Raw genomic sequence first — 15,659 nt, forward strand, 5'->3', positions numbered from 1 at the left:
TTACCCCTACCCACCACCCCAAAATAGCAATCCCACTGGATACCCCTCCCTCCGATCTGCTCTGTCTCATATCTTCTCCCATACCCCCTTTGACTTTCCAGCAGGGCATGGCGGATCTCTATGCCCCAGTGCCTGTATATCTTATTTCCTAGTTACATGTAAAATAATAATATTAATAATAGTATATACATATATATATATATATTTTAAACATTTTAAAACTTTGAATTCCAGATTCATTGCTTTCCTCCCTTGCCACCCACCCTTACTGGGAAGATAAACAATTCAGTATAGGTTGTACATGTGTAGCTATGCAAAACATTTCCATAGTGGATATGTATTGTAAAAGACTGACTATATTTCCCTCCCTCCTATCCCATCTCCCACTTGTTCTACTCTCTGCTTTGATCCTGTCCCTTTTCGAAAGTGGGTGCTTCCAACTTACCTCCCCCCCCCCAGCCTGCCTTCCCTTCCATCATCCCTCCTCTCATCCCCTCCCCCCCTACTCTTTTGTAGGGTGAGATTCCCTATTTAGTGTTTATGTCATTCCCTCCCTAGGCCAAATTCAATGAGAATAAGGTTGACCCGTTCCCTTTTGCCTTCCTGTTCTTCCCCTCCTTTGTAACCATTTTCCTGTTCCTTTTCTATATGAGGTAGTTTACCCCATTCTGTCTCTCCCCATCTCCTCTCATTATATTCCTCTCTCACCTCTTAATTTCACCTTTTAAGTATCATCCCTTCCTATTAAATTGGTCCTGTGCTCTCTGTCTATGTATACCTGTAAACATATATACACATATTCACATATGTATTCATATGCCCATATACCCTCCTATATAGACATATATATTTATTTATTTTTATATATTTCCTTCAACTATTTTCATGCTGAGAAAAGTTTCATCAGTTACAATTATCGTTTTTCCATGAAGGAATGTAAATTGTTCAACTTCGATAAGTTCCTTATGATTTCTTTTCCCTGTTTACCTTCTCATGCTCCTCTTGCTTCTTGTATCTGAGTGTCAAATTTTCTCTCCAACTCTGGTTTTTTCATGAAGAATACTTGAAAATCCTCTATTCCACTGAATGACCATATTTTCCCCTGAAACATGATACTCAGTTTTGCTGGGAAGGTGATTCTTGGTTTTAATCCCAGCTCCTTTGACCTCTGGAATATCATATTCCAAGCCCTTTGATCCCTCAGTGTAGAAGCTGCCAGATCCTGGGTTATCCTGATTGTGTTTCCACAATATTCAAATTGTTTCTTCCTGGCTGCTTGTAATATTCTCTCCTTGATCTGGGAGTTTCAGAACCTGGCTATAATATTCCTAGGTGTTTTCTTTTTGGGATCTTTTTCAGGAGGTGATCGGTGGATTCTTTCAACTTCTGTTTTGCCCTCTGGTTCTAAAACATCAGGGCAGTTTTCCTTGAGAACTTCTTGGAGGATGATTTCTAGGTTCTTTCTTTGATCATGGCTTTTAGGTAGTCCAATAATTTTTAAATTATCTCTCCTGGATCTATTTTTCAGTGAGATATTTCACATTGCCTTCTATTTTTTCATTTGTTTGGATCTGTTTAATAGTATCTTGATTTCTCATAAAGTCACTAGCTTCCATTTGCTCCAGTCTAATTCTGAAGGAATTATTCTCTTCAGTGAGCTTTTGGGATTCTTTTTCCCCTCTGGCAAATTCGGCTTTTTAAGGCATTCTTCTCCTCATTGCTTTTTTGAGCCTCTTTTGCCATTTGAGTTAGTCTATTTTTTAAGGTGTTATTTTCTTCAGTCATGTGGTTGACTCTCATTTCATAATTTTCTTGCATAGTTCTCATTTCTCTTCCCAGTTTTTCCTCCACTTCTCTTATTTGCTTTTCAAAATCCTTCTTAAGGTCCTCTATGGCCTGTAAGCAGCTTATATTTTTCTTGGAAGCTTTTGGTGCAGGAGTTCTGGCTTCACTGTCTTCCTCTTGTTCCATACTTTGATCCTTTTTGTCCCCAAAATAGAAGTGTAAAGTTGGGTTGCTCTGTTTGTTTTGCTTCCTTTGCCTGCTCATGTTGCCACTCAGTTACTTGACTTTTGGGCTTTTTGCCACAGTAGGACTCTGCCACCAGACAGGGAAGCTTCATCCCAAATGCTGGGGTTTTCTCAGCTGCTGGAGGTAGTAGTTGGGTGCCCTCTCTGAGGCCTCCACATGCTCTGACAAGCTGGACACACACTCCAGGATCTCCACCCTAGACTGCAATCCAGATCCAAGCAGGTTAAAGCAAGAGCAATTACCCCTCAGACTGGTCGCTTGGTCCGCCTCTCTTTGTAGGCCAGGAACTGAAGCTGCCACGTGTGGCTGTGGCTGCGGGGCCTGGGCGCCTCAGCCGCTTCTTGCCCTGGGGACAGAGGCTGACGCACTCCCAACTACTGGATCCCAAAATCCACACTGCACTGACCTATCACTTTGTCCTTGGCATCTACGGTTTGATAGTTTTGGATTGCCACAGCTGCTGGTGATCTGAAATCCCTCCAGCCAGTGGTTGGTCAGGCCCGCTCTGGGGCTAAAACCTCTGGCTCTCACAGGGCTGGGGTTGGGTCCCAGAGTGCTGGGCTGGCTGCTTGCTGCCAGCCTGCCGGGCTGTCCTCAGTAGTAAGTTAGCTTCTCTGTGTCATTTTGTGGGTTTTGTAGTTCCAAAGTTTCTTTAGTCACCTTTTACATGAACTGGGGGAGGTGGGAGGTGGAAGCCGGAGGCCTGCAGAAGTCTTGTTTCTACTCTGCCATCTTGACTCTGTCCCCCCTAGTTTGAAATTTTTTCAGAGAAATTTTTAAAAGTTAATTTTTTTAATATTGTGAGATTGAAAGGGAATTCAGATCACTTCTATAACAGAAGCTCTTTTCTTTTAATACACAAAAGTTAATTTTTCTTCTTTGGAAACAAACTAATATATCAATAAGTAGAATAACAAATATTACTGCTTACTTAGATATGCTGCAATTTATAATTAATTATTATCAAGCAAGCCAGTTTTTAATATTCAGTAAAATATGAAAGTGACTAGCTTCACTGTGACTTTTGAATTTATTGGTCTTGAATATATGTTGTAATAATGGAACTAACCAGAAAGGTATCCATAGTTCTTTTGTGTGCTTCAGAATAAAATTTAGATTAAATATTCACAATAATTTTTTGAGTTTTAGATTGTTTTCATCTTGTTAGGGCATGGAATCCTTGCTAATACCTACCAAAAAATAGTTTCCTGCACAAATGATCTGTACAACAATGTCCTCTGTTATGAGTTGTACTTTGCAAGTGCTTTTTAGATATTATATGTATATGTAGTATGTGTATGTACACACATGCATATATATGTACACATCTGTGTTCATATTCTTATATAGATTATTGTTGTACAACAACATTGTTCTTTTAATATTGTTTCAGACTTTGTGACCCATTTGGGGTTTTCTTGGCAAAAATATTGAAATGGTTTGCCATTTCCTTTTCCAGCTTATTTTGCAGATGAGGAAACTGAGGGAAACAGGGTTAAGTGACTTGCTCAGGATCACATAGCTAGTAAATATTGGAGGCTAGATTAGAACTTGGTCTTCTTGACTCCAGGCCTGGTGTCTATCCACTGTATCACCACATTGCCTTATGTGTAGATACACACACACACACACACACACACACACACACACACACACACTTCATGCAAATAGAAGGCATTTAGGTGTTACGATGAAACCTGTCCAGCATCCTGTAGTCTTTATTTTGAAGTTGAAAATGGAGACTTAAGACTCAGTTATAAAGGGCTAGTGATTGTAAAAGTAAAGTTGATTTGTAAAATATTGTGCCTTATTCTAAGAACACCAGTTTCATTTATTGTTTGAAACAGGCTATCTATTTACTTTATGTTTACCCTTCAGTGTGTTCCCTTTACTTGTAGTCTATGTAACTACAAAGGGTTTTTTTGTGTGGCAAATCATATACCTACATTTTATTTGTAGCTCCTTTCATTTTCTCTCTTTAGATGTGATTCAACAGAGAAATTAAGAAGTTCTTTGGATTACTTGAGATCATTGTTAAATGAACCTGCAAATTTCAAACTTATTTACAGATACGCATTTGATTTTGCCCGGGTGAGTATTCTGATATCCAAGCCATATGTTTTTGCTTTTCATTTTAAATCTTTCCTGAGAGTTCATTTTTGTATGCCATAGCAAAGAGGCTGATTTAAATTATTCCCATGATTCTAGTTAATATTTCTCTTAATGTGTACATTCTTTTAAAACTAACCCCTTGTCTCTGTAAAAATTAGATATGATAGCACACCATCTATAATAAAAACCTAACAGTTCATTTGGTTTGATTAAAGTCAGCTTAAAAATGGAAAGACAAGTTGTTTTCTAATGTTTGTGTTCATTGAAGTTAGTATGGGTCTTGACTGATTTATATTTGTGTCTCCTTAAGCACCGACTATATTAACTATTCAGCAGAATGAGTATTTGTTAGGTAATGATGAAAAGTGTTTATATTGTGTAAAACAACAAAAACATATGTAAATTCAGTTAAATGGTCCAAATCTTTTCTAATTTAGTTTTGACTTTGATGTTAAGACTAGATCATCATGTGGAAATGATTGCAATATTAAATTAAGTTGAATCTCAGTTGGCATTACATAAAGATGGCAGCTTACATTCAATCTGTTATCTAGGACCAGTCTAGTTAAATTTGCAGAAGCTTATTACTTATAGTGTTGGCCACCATGTGATCTTTTTTGAGGGAAATGGGATCAGAGACACTTGAAACTATTAAGTCATGGAAGGAGTTGTATTCTGCACTGTTAGGACAAGTTCCCACATAGAGAGAATCATGGATCTTTGAAGTATTGAAATATTTCTTTAAAATATGTAATCCTATTTATTGTACATTTATTGAGTCAAATTCAACCCACATGAAAAAGGTATTCCTGACTTGATAATGTCAGTTTTTAGTTAAGTTGTTGTAAGAAAGTGAATTCTGAAACTATGAATGAGATTAAGTATATATTATCATACATAAGTTTATGTGTGATAAAAAATATATATTAAATATTTGAAGACAGTCACATCCATATGGCTAGGATCTTTTTTTTTTTTAGGAAATTTCTAAAGTGATAGATTTGTTTCTCTATAATGATCTTGAAATGTTGTTTATTTTAATTTTTCTCAATTACATGTAAACAAAAGAATTTTAAAAATTTACTATTTTTCATGAGTTACTTGTAAAAACAATTTTTAATATTTGTTCAAAAATTTTTTTGAGTTCCAAATTCTCTCCCTTCTTCCTTCCCTTCCCCCCATTGAGAAGGCAAGCAATTTGATATAAGTCATACTTGTGTGATCATGTAAAACATTTTTTTTAGTCATATTATGAAAGAAAGCATAGACAAAAAAAGTCCAAGAAAAAGAAAGTAAATAAAGGATGCTTCAGTGCCATTCAGAATCTGTTGATTCTCTGGAGATGATGGATAGCATTTTTCATCCTAACTCCTTCAGAATTATCTTGGGTCATTGTATTGCTGAAAATAGCCAAGACATTCACAATTGATTATAATAGAATACTGCGGTTACTATATGCAATGCTTTCTTGGTTCTGCTCATTTAAATTTGCATCAGTTCATTGTAAGTCTTTCCAGGTTTTTCTGAGGGCATCCTACTTATCATTTCTTATATCACAGTAGTATTCCATCACAATCCTATGCCACAACTTGTTCAGCCATTCTCCAATTGATGGATATCCCCTCAATTTCCAGTTCTTTGCCTCCACTAAAAAAGTGACTATAAATATTTTTGTACATTCATATAAGTCCTTTTATTTTTTGTTTTTTGTCTCTTCGGGATATATACCTAGTAATGATATTCCTTGTTCAAAGGGTGTGTATGGTTTTATAGCCCTTTGGGCATAGTTTGAAATTGCTCTACAGAATGGTTGAATCAGTATACAATTTTACCAACAGTGCATCAGTTTTCCCACATCCCCTCCAACATTTGTCATTTTCCTTTTCTGTTATATTAGCCAATCTGATAGGTGTGGGCTGGTAACTCAGAGTTGTTTTAATTTTCATTTCTCTAATCAGTAGTGATTTAGAGCATTTTTCATATGACTATAGATAGCTTTGATTACATTTTCTAAAAACTGCCTGTTTATATCCTTTGATTATTTATCAGTTGAGGAATGGCTCTTATTTCTAGAAATTTGATGAAGTTTTTTTTTTTGGAGGGGGGATGGCAGGGCAATTGGGGTTAAGTGACTTGCCCAAGGTCACACAGCTAGCGAGTGTGTCAAGTGTCTGAGGTCAGATTTGAACTCAGAGCCTCCTGACTCCTAGGGCAGTGCTCTATTCACTGAGCCACCTAGCTGCCCCGATGCAGTTCTTTATATATTTGAGAAATTAGGTCTTTTTTAGAGAAATCTGTTGTAAATTTTTTCTCACAGTTATGATTACTTTGTATTTCCCTCCATCCTATTTTCCCTCTCCCCTTTTATTCTATTCCCTCTCCCCTTTCACTGTATCCATTCTCAAAAAAAAAATGTCCGTTCTGACTACAGCCTCCCCTAGTCTGCCCTCCCTTCTCTCAGCCCCCATCCATCTTTTATCCCCTTGTTCTCATGTAGGCTAAGATAGATTTTTGTTTTTGCTTCTTGGAGGGGGGAAGGTAGGCAATTGGGATTAAGTGACTTGCTCAAGGTCACATGGCTATTGTGTGTTATGTATCTGAGGCTGCATTTGAACTCAGGTCCTCCTGACTCCAGGGCCACTGCTCTATTCACTGTGCTACTAGCCGCCCCCCTAAGATAGATTTCTGTGCCCAACGGAGTGTATGTTATTCCCTCTCTGAACCAAGTCTAATGAGAATAAGGTTCACATGCTCCTCTTCCCATCTTCCCCTCCACTGTAAAAATTCTTTTGTGTCGCTTTTATGTCAGATAATTTACCCTTCTACCTCTCCCTTTCCCTTTCTCCCAGTGCATTCCTAATACAGACAATAACAATAAACTGGAGTTATAGGTAGTATGTTATTAGCCTTTCATAGAATTTCAGAGTTGGGAGGATACTCAGAGGCAATATAGTTCAGTCCAACATCATATCCCACAAATGGTAATTTAGCTTCTGCATAAAGATTTCAAGTAAAGACTGGTCCCTTATTGCCTTTTGAGGCAGCCTATTTCACTTTGGGATAACTTAATTTTTCCTTACAGTAAACCTTAATTTGCATCTTTGTTAACTTAGACACAATTGCTACTAATTTTATCTGAGGCAAAGTAGAATTGATCTCACTTGTCTTCCCTTCCGATAGTTGAAAATAGTGATCACTTCCTGCTAGGGCTTCTCTGTGTTAGGTCCTTTGACTATTTATCCTTGCATGACATGAACTTGAAGCTTCACTGCTTTGACTGCCCTTCTCTGGAGCTCTTCAACTTGTTAGTCTCCTTACAAAAACTTGTTTATTGTTTATGTTCACGGTCATCATTCCATTCCATTGATGTGCCACAATTTGTTTAAACATTCTTCATTTGATGATCCCCTGCTTTGTTCTAGTTTTTGTCACTGCAGTTTATGCTACCGTGAGTATTTTGGCAATATATTGGACCTTTGTTATTATCTTTTATCTCCTTGGAGTATATGCCTGTGATTATGATTCTGGGTTTTAGTCACTTTTTTTTACTAAATAATTTCAAATTTATTTCCAGAAGGGTTGAACCAATTGACCCCTCCACTTAGAGCAGGCAGCTTCTCCAGCATTATTTTCCATCTTGTCTTGCTTGCTAGGTGAGAGGTACAACTTCACTAAGAATTGTTTCATTTGCATTTCTCTTATTAGTGATTTGAAACAATTTTTTCATAATGTTGTTAATAGCTTATAGGTCTAACTACAGGTCTTCTTTGGGGGACTATTTATTCATATATTTTGACCACTTAGTGGTATAAATGTATAATAATCTAGGGTTCATATCATACTACTAGCTTTCCTCTGTTTCACTATCATCAATCCTAAAATGGAGTAGTTATTTTCCCCAAGGTTCCCATCATTTGTACCTCAATATCCAATTCTTCCTTACTGGTTCCTCTACCTTTTGAAGTATTAAACTTTCATTAATGCAAGTCAGCAAATTATTAGATCTTTCTGCTCTTGTAAGAATGAGAGCTCCAAAAAGATGTCCGAATATTTAAAGCACCCCCTTACTACTGTATCATGCTTCCATGCCATGCTTGTGATCTCGTATACACCCCTCTCTTTTGTCACTGCCATTATACTGGTACAAGCTCTCATTATTTCACAACTGGAATATTGTAATACACTGTTGGTTGGTTTCCCCTGTCTACATCCCCACCTCTACCCCACCCCAATTCAATAAACTCCAGTGGTTCCCTATAACCTTCAGGAACAAATATAAAATTTCATCTGTTTGGTAGTTAAAGTCCTTCCTACCATTCCAGTGTACCTACAGTCTTTACAGTCTTTGGGGCTGAGTTTGTTCTCCATCATTTTGCAGCATTTAATTTTGATTGTTTTGTGGTGGCTGTTCTTTTATGTAGTTGTAGTCATTGTGTATATTATTTTCTTGGCTCTGCACACTCAGTATTAGATCATGTAAGTCTATAATTGCTTCTCTGATCATATTCATCATTCCTTATAGCATAATAATTATTCACTTTCCACAGTTTTAGTCACTCCCCAATCACTGTGTATCTTCTTTGTTTCCAGTTCTTTGCTACCACAGAAAATCCTGCTATGAACATTTTGGTCTATATGGAACCTTTCTTTTTCTCACTTACTTGATGGTGGGGAGGTGGGATTGGTGCAGGTGCTAATATGTATCACTTTGGAATCTCTGACATAAGGCATGGAAATTGTTTTCTAGCATGGTTGTGTCTCTGTAGCCCCTCCAACACGGACTACTCTGGTCTCTTGTTGTCTTTGCCAATTGGCAGAGTGTGAGGTAAAAACCTTAGGATTGTTTTGAGATGCATTTCTCTTGTTAATGATATAGAACTTTCATATGACTTGTTAATAATTTTTAAATCTTTGAGAATTTTTTTTGTTCATATTCTTTAACTATTGGAGGGTGCTCCCTCTTTAACCTAATCTGTATCTTCACATGCACATACCTTAATATGCAATTAACTCCACACACACATACACACACACACACACACACACACACACACCTTTTGAGACATCTGAAGTTTTATCTCTCTTTGCTTGTAATTTGTCTCATGAATTTCTGGGTGTCCCAATTGCTATTCTTCCTGAATTGTAGCTATTCCCTGTGGTATCTAGATTAGTATATATACATAGGTAGTTTTATCCTTTCTTCCTCCTTTTAAGTTAAAACTTTTAAAATTAGTTTTGCAAGACTTTGGGTAAGTACATTCTTTCATATAAGTCATTATTAGGTGTATTACATCTTATCTAGGAGTCTTTAATTCTGTGTGTGTGTGTATGTGCGCGTGCATGTGTGTTTGTCTTGTATTTTGAATTCACATAGTTTGAGAGGGTTCAAACTTTTTATTTCATTGGTGAAGCAGGGTGTGACCTCAAGGCCACACATGACCCTCTGGGTCCGCGAAGAAGTGTGGGCCTTTGACTAAATCCAAACTTCATAGAATAATTTTCTTAATAAAAGGATTTGTTCTGTAAGATTTGAACTCAGTCAAAAATGCCACACTTAAGGACCTAAAAGTCCACATGTGACCTTGAGGCTGCAGGTACCCCACCCCCCTGGAGGGTATAGTTTGGTGTAGCAGATAGTGAAAGAAAAAGTTGACTTTGGCCTCAATGTGGAAGTCAGACCTAGTTCAGGGTTTGCCTCTGGTGCATACTTGCAGTGGGACCTTGAGCAAGTCACTTTAAACTCCTATTGACTCCTGGGAACTCTCTTAGAAAATGTTACAGAATAGTTGTTGATTTGCATTACTGGAATGAGTTTCCTTACCAGGAATTTCCTACATTTCAGAAATTAGGGGCTAGATAGCTTAGTAGAATTCAATATTATCTCTCATGGAATATTTCCTTCTCAAATTCTCTCTGATAATTTCTTTTATCAGTAAATATGCTTTAAAGTGCATGAAGTGTTTTTGTTTTGGTATGGTGAGGGTTAGGGGGTGCACTATTTTTTCCTCTATCTACAATCTAAGTCTTTATTCTGACTTACTTTTTGTGTGTGAATGTGTGTATGTGAAGGGGATAAATATTATACTACTTACCCAGGATTAAAATGAGTCATTTTTCTCTTTGCTTTGCTTTCCCACTTAAAATCAATCAGAATGGACTTTGCAGTGTGTCCAGTCCCATTGCTACTACAATAATTCAGCCCCAGATTTTGTTTCTCCTGAGCTATTTCAGTAGGCTACTAGTTATTGCATTATTTTGTGTTTCCGGTCTATCCTTCATCTATACCTTATTGCATATCACTTGAATATTGCTCTTTCCACAGCATTGTTTTATCATGTCACTCCCACTTCAAAATCCCATTACTTCCTAAGTCAAGTTCAAAACCTTTAGGATTCAAAACACTCCACAATTTGACTTTTAGTCTGCCCTTCCAGCCTCAAATCCCATTGCTCCTTTGTATGTACTGCATTCTTAGCATTCCCTGAACATATCACCTTGCCCATCCTTTGATCATGCCATGGGCTTCTCTGGGATTGTTCTCACACTCTATCCCTTCAGGGTCCAGCTTAGTTCTCAGTGAAGCCTTTCTCTGGTCGTTATATCTGAAGTTTTCTCTTTCCTAACCTATGGCACTTGATTTTTACCACCTTAAGAAACTTAACACGTTTTGTTTTGCATTGTTGTTTGTCAGTGTTGGTGAACTCTTCGAGGACAGAATGTTTTTGGTACATCTTTGTGTTCCCAGATTTAGTAAATTCTGGGTAGCTACTTAGTCTCAAAGGAACATTGATTTAGAGACAGATGGGACCTAGATACCCTCAAAGTCCTGTAGTCTTCTTTTAGAGATGAGGAAGCTGAGGTGGCCCTTTTCACAGAAGGTGCTACAGAGCACCACCTCATGTATTCTGTACTGCTCCACTTACATTGTGTTCTGTTTTGAGAAAAGAGAGCTCCCCAAATTACTGGTGTATTTGGATAACATATTTCCTTTTTTTCCTCCTTAGTTGGATAAGGATTGGGGAACAGGTAGGTGAAGGTAAATGGAAGGAATATTATAATGAACATTCGATTTCTGGTCTTTGATCCTAATTTTAGTAATTTTTATCTTTGAGATTCTCATTCCTACTTATTATACATCATGAATACACTCAACAGTGAAGTTGTTTGGACTGTAGAACTTCTTATATTTGTTTCCTTCCTTTAGCAGAACCTCAGATTTGGGGAAGTTAATAGCACCAAAGACTGCTTTGAGAAAGATTGCTGTGTGTTTACACGTCACTAATGAAAACAGAAATTTTTTGCCAATTGAACAAAAGGTGTTTACTTTTGTAAGTTCCTTTGTGGTTTCGGGCTTGGGGGTTAATTGCTTTGAGCCTGAGGAAGAAGGACCAGGTAACTACTGCAGCCCTAGCTTCCTGCTTATACCATCCCACCAGTTTGAAGTTGTGTTGGAAGACCAACAATCTTGAGAGCTTAACCAGGGGAGGAGGTAGGGGAGAAGAGATGTTAGAGAGCTGAGAGAAAGGTAGAGAAGTTAAGTGTTAACTAAATCCCCTTCTCTCACTCCAGTTTAAACAGCTTGTTTTGATTTGAATTTAATCTTTGTTTTCTGGTTAAACTTTTCTTAAATTTTTTTGTTGTAGGTTTCAGGAATCTTATGTAGGGAAAACCTTTTTATTTCTCAGATGAGGTGGGATAATGTGCTCTGAGTAAATACAAGAGTCAGTGTAGGAATCCAAGATAGTAAAATGGAATGAACACTGCTTTGGGAGATTAGGCTCTGGGTTCTAGTTTTTGCTTTGCAGTTAACTAGCTGCATAACCTTTGGAAGATTGATCATTTAATATTTGTGAGCATCTCTCTTGGCTCCATCTGAAATGAAGGAATTGAACAAAGCTCCTTTGTTATGGTCTCCCACAGATTATTCCTTGAGGGCAAGTTGTTAAATTGTTGAAATTGATTAAAGATCTACAGTTATTTTTCCACCAGTGCTCTTTTTCAGGAAATAACTCCTAGTATACAAAAAGTTCAGACCAATCATCCTTAAACCATATTTTGTGCAATCAAAGAAAGCTTGTAGAAATCTGCCAGAGTTTTTCTAAAGGAAACATCAGAATACAACCTTAATTGTCTTGCAGGAATTTCATTCTATTTATGAGGTCTTTAACTTTCATTATAGTATCATATAAACTCATTCTTCCTAATGGAGTAATATTTTAAAATTTTTCGTATGCTCTTAAAAATAGTTGCCACCAAAAACCCAAAAGTTATAGATGTCCGTTTGTTACATTTTGTTGATAACTACTAGCTTTAATTTTGTATAAAACAAATCCATAAGTTAGATGATTTGTTGAGCTCTTAGGGGGCTTTTCATTCCACTATTATAATATTTTACTTGGACAAATTAGGTTAAGGAGAACTTTATATTCTGTAATTTTTCTATTGTATGTCTTTATTTTAAATAACATTGACTGTTCTTAGTTCTTTGTGGCATTTTGATTTCTATTACCAAGCATTAAACAGCTTTTCTCTGCATAACTTTGTTAAAAAATACTTATATTTAGGTTCATGATTAAGTTTATGATGTCCAAAGTCTGAGGCTAAAAACTCACCTTTTCTTCCATGAACACTCTCCTCTTTCAGTATTCATTTCTCCTCTTCCTTACTAGTATTATGAATTGTTGTATTTTATATGTGTGTGTGTACATATGCATATATAAACTCACATGTATACACACATACATGCACACGGGTTGAGGGGAAGTGAAAAGTGCAACCTCCCCTTAAAAAAAGTATAGTTGCCATATATAGCTTATGTCTGAATACCTGGTTATTAAAAAGACAGATTTTTAGCAAATCCATTAACTTAGGGTCAGGTGTCTTCAACAGGTGTAGTTATTTGTTTTAACTAAAAGTCTCAATTCATTGTCAGTGCCTGTCAGTAAGAGAAAATGTGAATTTTTTGTATGTCATAATTCTTATTAGCAGGAGGAGTCAGATTCATAAGGTCTTAGTTAAGTAAGAAATAATTTTGCTTTACAACAGAACTACTACAAACAAGTTCAGCTAATAAATGTGCTAATTGTACATTAACGGATGAAAAGTAGTTCCAATGGTTTTTTAGCTTAAAGTATGTATTGTTGCATGTGCACTATTTTATTTATAATTTCTCAGAGTATTCAGTGAATTCCTTTGGTTTTTTACTTATAAAGAGACATGGTCACCTCTTATAATATTTATATTTTTATATGTTTTAAATAGGCAACAAAGTATCCCTAGTAGCTATTCTTTTTGGTGCATAGGCCCCATTTTGTTCTGTTACTATTTTTTTTTTAATGAAATTAGTAAGTCATACTGACTCAGATCCAGACTTATTTGGGAGCTTATTTGGTTTATCAAAGTATGTGGGTTTTTTTTTTGAGGGGTGGGCACTATTTCCCTTCTTTAATAGTTAAAGCCACTGGGGGAGCTCTAAAGGCTTCTAGGTTGCCAGATCATCATTCCATGACTCTGGATCCTTGTGCTTGGATTCCTTATACTAATTATGCCTGTATCTTAACTTTATTTGTTCCTACTGCCTTGAGGTACTATAACGTAGTATTATGTAGTGTTGCCAGTCTTACTTAATTTGCTTCAAGTAATATTTCTGAATATCAGGGTGTTCTCTTTGAACCAGTTCAGTTGACATAGACTAACCATGTTGTTGATGTCTTGGGGAGATTTGCTGCACATAGCAGTCCTTGCAATTGGAAATCTATTCTCTGATATAATGCTACTATGATGTTGTCAGAGCTGTTTATTAGATGATTTGGATTCTGGTTTGGGATTTATTGGATAAATTGCTTTCAGTCTCTAGTGTCTCAGGTGGTCATCAATTGTATGTTTAGCTTTTGTAATCTTAATCTCCTCCAGGTCCCACTAACATATGATGATAATAATCAGTGAGATGCCACTGTTTAGATCTTGAGTGCATCCATAATGTCTTTCTCTTGTTTGCTAGGCAGAAGATGGTGTTAGTGATTACGAGCTGATGTCTGGCACGCTTGCAGAGCAGGAGTAAGTGATTGCTGTTCAGCTTTCCAATCCTGTGAGTCCGATGACTTTTCTTCATGTTTTGGCACGACTGCCAAATACATGCATTGAAATCTCTCATGATCATCAGTTTGTCAGATGATAGTATTGCTGCAAATAGTCTGTTAAGGTCCTTGTATAATCTTTCTTTTGTCACCTTAGTATTGTATCCATCATGGTGGGAACATATAGAATGAAGACAATGGAAGAGATTTCTGTTTTAGTGATAGTAGCTTTGTGTAAAGGCAGGATTGAGAGTTTGAAATAAGTTAACAGTTGCAAATCTCTCATTTTCTATTAAATGTTCTTTTGGGAATGGTGCTTTGCTCAGTGCCATAGTATTGACTGCCTGTTTTCTGGCTTATGGGTAGTCCTTTCTGGATAGCTGACGGTCTTGTGGTTGCATAGTTTCTGGCATTCTACAGCATGATTATTTTAGGGTTAGAACATAGCATTCTACTTGTCTGGAGAGTACAAGGCAGCTAAAAACCTACCCTCTTTGGCAAATTAACCAGTTTTGTTTAGGATGAGGCAGTCATTAGAGCATTATTCTAGACTCTCCCTTCTGTTGTGTGAACAATTCAGTCTTAAATGAGATAGCTCAGGTATACAAGCTCAGATAAATGAGATGGGCAGTCAGACACGGACTAATATCTCAGGCTACCTGCTTGCGTAGAAAGTTTTTGGTTTGAGTTGTCCCTACTATCATGGTACTTAGGTTGAATTTCCACTATTAGACATGAGTGTGTATAAACATCTTGCCTGATCTGTTTGTACATAATATCATTCACTGTGAGAAAAATGACAGCGAATAGTCCAGAGAGTAAAGCTATTGAAGGTTCTTCTTAGTAGCAAGCTGTTGTGCCTTCATCGTCTTCATTTGCAGTTGTTTGAGTGAGGTGCACGGATTTCTGAATTGCTAGGCTCGTTACTACTAAATGCAACACTATATTTAGGGTTTGTTTTGTTTGCACATGGAAGAACACTTGAGTTATTAACTTGAAATCATCACATTATCTTATCAAAGTGTGCTGAGAGAATACATTACAATTTGAGAAAATGTATTGTAAATTGTTTCAGATGCAGCATCCTATTTTTCGTATTCCAGAAAGTACTTAGACCCAAAGTCAGTAAATTTCCAGTTTGTGCAGAGAGCTCAGTGTTTTCTTACATTTGCGATCCATATAAACAATATTTAATAATGATTAATACTCCTTGGTGGTGGATACTGACTTCAGCCAAATATTTTAACAGTCTTGATCAATCAGTTCTTTTTCTAGTTTTGGTTCTAAAAAAGGTGACTTTTGAGGGGGGGCAGTGAAAGACAAATTAATCATTTGCCAAAAATAAAATGGAGAAGAACCAAATCTGTCTGATTATGTATATCTAAGTTTATGTGCTATCTTCAATGAAATGTGGCCACTATATCTAACATGAAGTATTAT

General features: G+C 36.7%; 1 protein-coding gene across 5 annotated transcripts in view; it reads left to right on the plus strand.

Moving 5' to 3' along the window:
- The window catches only part of DCUN1D4 (defective in cullin neddylation 1 domain containing 4), a 108,454-nt gene that overhangs the window by 83,805 nt on the left and 8,990 nt on the right, over nt 1-15,659 (plus strand). For all 5 annotated transcript variants that reach the window (XM_069105213.1, XM_069105215.1, XM_069105216.1 and 2 more), the window contains one exon: nt 4,014-4,122. In XM_069105213.1, coding sequence (XP_068961314.1) covers nt 4,014-4,122 — 109 coding nt within the window. The remainder of the gene's footprint in view (nt 1-4,013; nt 4,123-15,659) is intronic.

The sequence above is a fragment of the Petaurus breviceps genome, unplaced genomic scaffold (genome assembly GCF_028583685.1).
Source record: "Petaurus breviceps papuanus isolate PSGF00001 unplaced genomic scaffold, PetGlider_PUasm1.0 76, whole genome shotgun sequence".
NCBI lineage: Eukaryota > Metazoa > Chordata > Mammalia > Diprotodontia > Petauridae > Petaurus > Petaurus breviceps.